Source organism: Capsicum annuum, chromosome 3 (assembly GCF_002878395.1).
Source record: "Capsicum annuum cultivar UCD-10X-F1 chromosome 3, UCD10Xv1.1, whole genome shotgun sequence".
In the NCBI taxonomy this organism is placed as follows: Eukaryota; Viridiplantae; Streptophyta; class Magnoliopsida; order Solanales; family Solanaceae; genus Capsicum; species Capsicum annuum.
This window is the reverse complement of record NC_061113.1, coordinates 218,648,833-218,657,114: the sequence shown is the minus strand read 5'-3', so window position 1 is coordinate 218,657,114 and position 8,282 is coordinate 218,648,833. Positions and strand designations below refer to the sequence as shown.

The following is an 8,282-nucleotide window of genomic DNA, read 5'->3' as shown; positions in this document are numbered from 1 at the left end:
ATAAAATTAAAACTTAGTTTTGAATAACTACGAATAAATTAAAATTAAGCTTTAATATTCTTTTATCCTATTTTAAGTGGCATATTTTAATTTGATATAATATTAATTTATGATTTAAAATAATTTTTTAATATTTATGTAATTATAAATTATTCATTAAAAATAAAAAACTTTAAAATTAACCTTTTAAAATTATAATAATATAATGTTTTTGGAGGACGGATTAAAATGGAAAAAATTAACCCGAAAATAATGAGACGGAGGGAGTAATGGAGAACAACAAAACAAAATAAGAAAACCTAAGTCGGTCGGAATTGGGATTTATAACTTTTGGAAAGGTTTGTTTTATTTTATTTTCTTGGCCTTCAAGTCTATCTCGGGAAAACAGAGAGCCGTGAAAATCTATATAAAGGAAAGCCTCAATCACTTCACTCACAAATTAACTCTTTTAGTAACAAATATTTGCTCTGCTCGTCGGCAAGCAACTTCACTTTCAATCCGCTCTCCGTGTTCCCGCTCTGCTTAATCTTTAAGCAATCTCAATCGGCGCTTTTGTTCCTGCTGTGCGTAATTTTGAGGAACCCCAATTGGTTAATTCAATCACCAGCATTATTACAACTATATCGTTTACTTGATTGTTCGTTAGCTCGTTGGATTGTGTAACCCTAGCCGACTCAAGAATCTTATCATTTGGAGATCTAGTTGATAGAGAAGGACTGCTTCTGTAATATTATTTTGGTATAAGTTGACTCTCTATTCATTATGTTTGTATTCAGTATTTCAGTAGGCCTCTTGTATTCTTGACAGAAAGTTTGCTTCGTCATTATTGTTCGATTATTTCAGTTATGGCAGTTTATTTCAAGTGTAAAAGTGCTAGAGATTATGATTCTATTCCAATTGTCAATCAGTTTATTTCTGTTGCCAACTTGAAATTAAGAATTTTCGGATCGAAGCGTTATGGTAGGGGTAAAGATTTTGATCTTCTTATTACCAATTCACAAACTAACGAAGATTATGTTGATCAAGCTGCTTTGATTCCTAAAAATACTCGTGTTTTGGTTCGTCGGCTTCCTGGGCTACCTCGCTTGCCCATTGTAATTCCACCCCTTACAGAGTCAAATCTAGTCTGTGAGGAAGTGGTGGCGGTTCATTCAGTAAAAAATGACTCTTTAGATTTTGATTGCGATGATTTTGGGGATGATGTTTATGCAATTCCAAAAATATTGTCAGTTCAATCAGGTAAGTCTGTGTCAAGTGCACCCACTATTAGTATAACTGATGAAGACATTAAGGTTAAGAATGTAATCAATACTCCAGACTCTGGGCAGTTCTCTAATGGCTATGGCTTTGGTCGACATGGAATGGAATGGAGAAGACCACCATCTGGCTACGTGTGTCATCGATGCAATGTGCCTGGGCATTACATTCAGCACTGCCCTACAAATGGCGACCCCAATTATGATATCAAGAAAGTGAAGCTGCCAACGAAGTCCATGTGGATGGCAACCCCAAGTGGCAGTGTTGGAGTTTCCAAGTCCAATGTTGAGGGGCTGTCGTCTTCCACCTCTTCTTCTTCGATAAAGAGTTCCTTTAGAGATATACCACCAGAGCTTCATTGCCCTTTGTGTAAAGGATTAATGAAAGATTCAGTTATAGCAAGCAAATGTTGTTTTAGTAGTTTCTGTGATAAATGCATAAGGAATCATATTATCTCCAATTCTGTTTGTGCGTGTGGGGCTAGAAATATACTTGCTGATGCCCTCTTGCCTAACGTCACTCTAAGGGTCACAGTGAACAGAATCTTGGAGTCCAGTAACAGTAGTTCAGAGCATGGGGTTAGTGCTCCTCAAGTTCCAGATGTGGTGTCAGCACACAATACCCTGCCTAAAATATCATTCCCATCAGAGTGTGCAGCTTTGAAGGTAAAGGTATTAAAGACTTCAGAAGAGTGTCCACTGACTGTCGATGAAATGCAGCAAAAGCCCACAGGAGGGGAAGCTGTAAAGATGAAAAGGAAGAAACCATGTGATGTTGATGCTGTAAACATGCAATGGGGAGTTGCACGAGACCATGTTGTTGCTGAGAATTACATGCTTACCTATCATCCTTATAGCACAGGCATGCAGTACATGAGCTATGGCCTTCATGTCTTACCACAGCAACATGTTGAAACTAGTAAAGCAGGTCTGAAAAGGAAGCGCGAGATGAGTGTTGAGCTTTCTAGTGTAATAACTTGTTGAGGGTGAAAATATTTCACTTTCTGTAATGTCTCCAGATTCAAAGATTGTTTATATCAGTAAATTCAGATTTATATTTTCTGGTCTCTAATTCTTTTTTAATTTATTTAAGAGTGGTAATTATATCATTATTTGATTAGTCAATTTGACACATGGTTTTCTGGTAAGCGTTTATTCTCTAAAAAGGAAAGGACTATCCATCATCATATACCAATAGAACAACGGGATTAGTGAAAAGAATTGTTTAGTTTTTTTACAGAAGGGGGCATTCCTCTCTATATATGAAGCAATGAGGGCCTAACCTTTGAATTAAAACTAACTGATAAGGGAAAATCCATCATGTTTAGTAGCATAAGATTTGATTAAATCCCTATTGTTTCAATCATAATATTCTCAGCCAACTAAATTTGTTTAAATGTGATCTCATTTTGCAGAAATAAGAAACGTTTCACGTGCTTTTTGTAAAGTCTATGATGTATATTGTTTATGTAGTTTTGCTCGTTTATAATAGACTGGTATTAATCAACACGACATGCTGGCTTAAAAGTGTCAAGAAAATCAATCATGCAGTAGACCTTATAGTGATCAGAGTAGGGATGGTAGAGTAGGGATGGTAATGGTGCGGTGCGGGTTTTTACTAAATCCGCAAGTTTTAAAATTGCACCGCACCGTATCACATTTAAATCCGCCCCACATTCATACCCGCGGATAACCGTACCGCACCGCCCCATGTTTTTATTTTTTTCCTTTTTTAAAAAAAATTGTAACCCCATTGAAAATCATAATATTTTCAAATCTACAACTAGAAAATAATAATTAATTTCTGTTATATCATTTTTCACTAAAAAATTGTCAAAAAATATAACGTGTCTAAATAATGATCAAATATCATATTTTTATTCAAATAAATAGAGATATTAAAAAAAGTTACTATAAAATTATTTATTTGTAGTGTTATGCATGTAGTTTTAAGTATCATAAAATTTAAGCAAAGAACACATATAATTTTAGGTATATTCACAAGAACAATACTAATTTTTAGCTTTTTTGTTAATTTAAACCCGCATATACCCGTAACCCGCACCGCACCGCATAGCTTAAAACCCGAACTGCACCGCACCCTCACCGCCCCATTGCCATCCCTAGATCAGAGTATATAAATCCAACAACTTCACTTTGAACAACACTTTAATAAGAATCTAAATGTTGAATTCAATTGGTGTGAATGAAAAATAGAGGGACACAATCTTTGAGGAAAAGACATTGTTTTGGAAATGGAGTGATTGTTTAGCTAGTTAAGTCTGTTCAGAAAAAGATACAATGTTTTAAATGAACAGACATGACTCTTCCAAAGGATACACCTTTTCAGATGAATCATTGTCACCTTTCGGAAGGGGCAATTGATGGCTATATATATAAACTTGCATTTGTCCACAAGGTTAGTAACGAAAATTTTTCTGCAATAAAACTCTTCTTGTATCCTGAAAATATACTTCGTGTGGTCATCTAATCGTTGAGTGGTTCGAAGAGAATCCGATCGTTTGAGGTACCACTACAGTCGCATTGTTAGGCCATTTTATTCTGGGAGGAAAATTCTGCTACCTCGGGTACTTGAGGGAAATTATTTCCTTAAGGACACTTCGTGAAATCGAAAGACTTGGCCTTTTCTGTTTCATCTAAATTTCTGAGCAAAAAAAAAACACACTTCTTTGAAAGGCCTTTTTGATCTTGTGTTGAGGGTGTTATATAACTTCACAGGTGTTCTTATTTTTAGATTTGAACTTGTGTTGAAGTTGTTGTGCCTAAATACAGATTCTTGTACCCGAAAACATTAAAAAATCAACAATCTTAAGGAAATAATTTTTTGGAAAAAAAAAATTTGCTTGTTTGGTGAAATTTTCTTTTCACTAAAGTTTTTTTTTCGGAATCTGTATTGCTTGGTTTCTGGAGATTAAAGTTTTTTGCTTTCTACTCCATTTGAACTTAACTAGTGATTTGAAGAAATAAAATCTTCATCACAAGTTAAAGATCACTCGGTTGACGATTGGAAGTCATAAAAACTTCATCGTTAAACTAGAAACAAGAGGTGTTTAAAGTTGCTACAACTTTATAAATAGTCTTTTCATATACTAAAGTTATTGTCTTGTTGTGACAAGAAAATGACTACGGATAGTCAATGCATGATGCTGGAACGACTATAGCGGCAACTAGTATTGCCACGACGAGTCGTACTAATGCTCCGCAAGTTATGGCACCGGCAGAGAAACCCGAAAAGTTCGCGGGTATTGACTTCAAGAGGTGGCAGCAGAAAATATTTTTCTACTTCACAACTCTTTGTCTTCAAAGGTTCACGTTTGAGGAAGCTCCGAAGGTGCTCGAGGGAACCTCTAAACAAGAGCGATTCGTGATTGTGGAGGCTTGAAAACACTCAAATTTCCTTTGCAGGAATTACATCTTGAGTGGTCTCCAAGATGACCTTTACAATGTGTATGAAGGAACAAAGACAGCAAAAGAGTTATGGGAAGCGCTAGAACGAAAGTACAAGACGGAGGATGCAGGAACTAAAAAGTTCTTCGTTGCAAGATTCCTGGAATATAAAATGATAGACAGCAAGTCTGTTATTTCTCAAGTGTACGAACTGCAAATGATCATCCATGATCTCCTTGCAGAAGGTATGATTTTGAAAAATACCTTTGTTGAATAATTTAAAAATGTTCTTAATATTCACATAACTTTTATTGTAGGTCTGATCGTGAATGAAGTGTTTCAAGTAGTAGCAATAATAGAAAAGCTACCACCTATGTGGAAGGACTTCAAGAACTATTTGAAACACAAACGTAAGGAGATGTCAGTCGAAGATCTAATTGTACGACTGCGCATTGAAGAAGATAATAAGGCTGCAAAAAGAAGGTCAAGAGGAAATTTTGCAATGAATGAAGCAAATATTGTAGAGGATGACTACGAGTCCAGAAAACGAAAGAAGGCTAGAAATAAAAGCAATCAACCCAAGAATAAATTCAAGAGAAAGTGTTTTAACTGTGGCAAGATTGACCATAAATTAACAGATTGTTGGGCCCCTAAAAATCGCAAGAAAAAGGACCAAGCAAATATGGCCGAGTCCAAAAAAGAAACAGATGATCTATGTGTCATGCTTTCCGAATGTAATTTGGTGGGAAATCCTCGCAAATGGTGGATGAATTTTGGTGCCACCCGCTATGTTTGTGCTAATAAGGAGTTATTTTCAATGTTTGCTCCAGCTCAAGGAGAAGAAAAGATCTTCATAGCTAACTCCGCCACTGCAAAAGTAGAAGGAACAGGAAAAGTATACTTGAAAATGACTTCAGCCAAAGTGTTGACACTAAACAATGTCCTGTACGTACCGGAGTTAAGAAAAAATTTGATTCTTGTATCACTTCTAGATAAAAATGGATTTAAATATGTAACTGTTTTCGAAAAAGTTGTAATTAGCAAATGAGAAGTGTATGTAGGAAACGGCTATCTCACTGAGAGCCTATATAAGATGAATGTAATGACTATTGAAATCAATAAAAATTCTGTTTCTTCTTACTTGCTTGAGTTTAATGAATTGTGGCATGAACGACTAGGCCATGTTAGTTACAAAATATTACGAAAACTGATTAACTTAGAAGTTTTGCCAAACTTTGAGCGCAATAAATCAAAATGTCAAACGTGTGTGGAATCAAAGTATGCTAAGCATCCGTGTAAGTCCATTGAAAGGAATTTCAATCCCTTAGACTTAATCCACACTGATATTTGTGATATGAAGTCAACACCATCTCGTGGTGGAAAAAGTATTTTATAACTTTTATTGACGATTGCACTAGACATTTTATATCTACTTGCTAAATAGTAAGGATGAAGCAATAGATGCATTTAGGCAATACAAAACTGAAGTTGAAAATCAGTTAGAGAAAAAGATCAAAACTATGATACGGGCAGAGAATATGAATCGCCGAAATATGTGTAGAGAATGGAATTGTTCATCAAACTACAGATCCGTATTCACCTCAATCTAATGAAATTGCGGAAGAAAAAACCAAACTTTGAAGGAAATGTGAATGTCTTACTTATAAGTTCAGGTTTACCGCAAAGCTTGTGGGAAGAGGCTATCCTTACATCCAACCAAATACTCAATAGAGCTTCCCATAGTAAGACACAATCAATTTCTTATGAAAAATGGAAAGGAAGGAAACCCAACTTGAAATATTTCAAAGTGTGGGGTACCTAGCAAAGGTCCAAGTTTCTGTGCCTAAAAGGGTTAAGATAGGACTTAAGACAGTAAACTGTGTGTTCATAGGATATGCTAAAAGTTGTAAAGCATGTCAGTTTTTGGTTCATAAATCCAAACATACTGATATTAATGAAAATATGGTAATTGAATCAGATAATGCTGAATTCTTTGAAAATATTTATCCGTATAAAACTAGACATGAACAGTCTGGTGGGGGTCTAAACGACCTTGAGATGAACCAAATAACAATGTACATAATGATGAGAATTCAAGACGTAGTACACGTCAAATAACATCAACTTCGTTTGAATTAGATTTTGTAACATTTCTCTTAGAAAATGAGCCTCAAACATTTAAGGAAGCGATGACGTCTTCGGACTCATCCTTTTGAAAAGAGGCAGTCGATAGTGAGATTGATTCAATCTTAAGCAACCATACGTGGGAGTTGGTTGATCTTCCTCCAGGAAACAAATCTTTAGGTTCTAAATGGATCTTCAAAAGAAAAATAAAAACTGATAGAACTATTGACAAATACAAAGCAAGACTTGTAGTAAAAGGCTTCAAACAGAAAAAAGGCCTTGATTACTTTGATACATACTCGCCAGTAACAAGGATAATGTTGATTCGAATGTTAATTGCCTTGGCGGCGGTATATGATCTTGAAATTTATCAAATGAATTTGAAAACTGCATTCCTAAATGGAGAATTGGAAGAACAAATTTACATGGAACAGCCTGAGGGTTTTGTGGTTCCAGAAAAAGAAAATAAGGTGTGTAAACTTGTTAAGTCACTTTATGGACTAAAACAAGCACTTACACAATGGCATGCGAAGTTTGACCAAACCATGTTGGCAAACGGATTCAAGATAAATGAATGTGATAAATGTGTTTACATTAAAGACACTCCAAATCACCAAGTCATTATTTATTTGTATGTGGATGATATGTTGATCATCAATAGAGATATTTCGACATAAATGCTACGAAACGAATGCTTGAGAGCAAGTTTGATATGAAAGACCTTGGAGTTGCGGATGTGTTCTTGGGAATAAGAATCCATAGAACTCCACAAGGGTTGGCATTGTCACAGTCTTATTATATCGAAAAGGTACTAGACAAATTCAAGTATATGGAATTCGGTATTTCCAAGACTTCATTGGATGTGAGCTTTGCACTTCAAAAAAATGAAGGTGAAAGTGACTCACAATTGGAGTACGCAAGAGTATTGGGATGTTTAATGTATATAATGAACTGTACACGATCAGACATAGCATGCGTTATAAGTAAGTTGAGTCGGTACACGAGTAATCCTAATAAAAATCATTGGATGGCAATGAAAAGAGTTTTGGGCTATATTAAATACACTCAAGACTGTGTTTTGTATTATAATAAATATCCCGCGGTACTTAAAGGATATAGTGATGCAAATTGGATCACCGGATCGAACGAAGTAAAATTCATGAGTGGATATGTATTTACTATCGGTGGAGGAGCAATCTCTTTAAAATCATCCAAACAGACATGTATTGCTCGCTCTATAATGGAATCTGAATTTATCGCATTGGATAAAGCCGGTGAAGAAGTATAATCGCTCCGGAATTTCTTGAAAGATATTCCTTATTGGCCCAAACTAGTGGCACCAGTATGTATACATTGTGATAGTCAAGCGGCAATAGGTAAGGCAGGGAGCATGATGTACAATGGTAAATCTCATCACATAAGACGGAGAAATAATACCGTTAGAGAACTTCTCTCTAGTGAAATTATCACTGTTGACTCTGTGAAGTCAAAGGA

General features: G+C 35.5%; 1 protein-coding gene across 1 annotated transcript; it reads left to right on the top strand.

Moving 5' to 3' along the window:
* Positions 1 to 276: 276 nt before the first annotated feature.
* LOC107865074 (E3 ubiquitin ligase PQT3-like) lies at positions 277 to 2,311 on the top strand. Its single transcript, XM_016711430.2, has one exon. The coding sequence runs from the start codon at positions 846 to 848 to the stop codon at positions 2,238 to 2,240; it is 1,395 nt and encodes a 464-aa protein (XP_016566916.1). The 5' UTR covers positions 277 to 845; the 3' UTR covers positions 2,241 to 2,311.
* Positions 2,312 to 8,282: the final 5,971 nt, after the last annotated feature.

What these genes read in the sequence shown, in the direction of transcription:
- LOC107865074 (XM_016711430.2), top strand. Translation starts at nt 846, where the DNA reads ATGGCAGTTTATTTCAAGTGTAAAAGTGCTAGAGATTATGATTCTATT.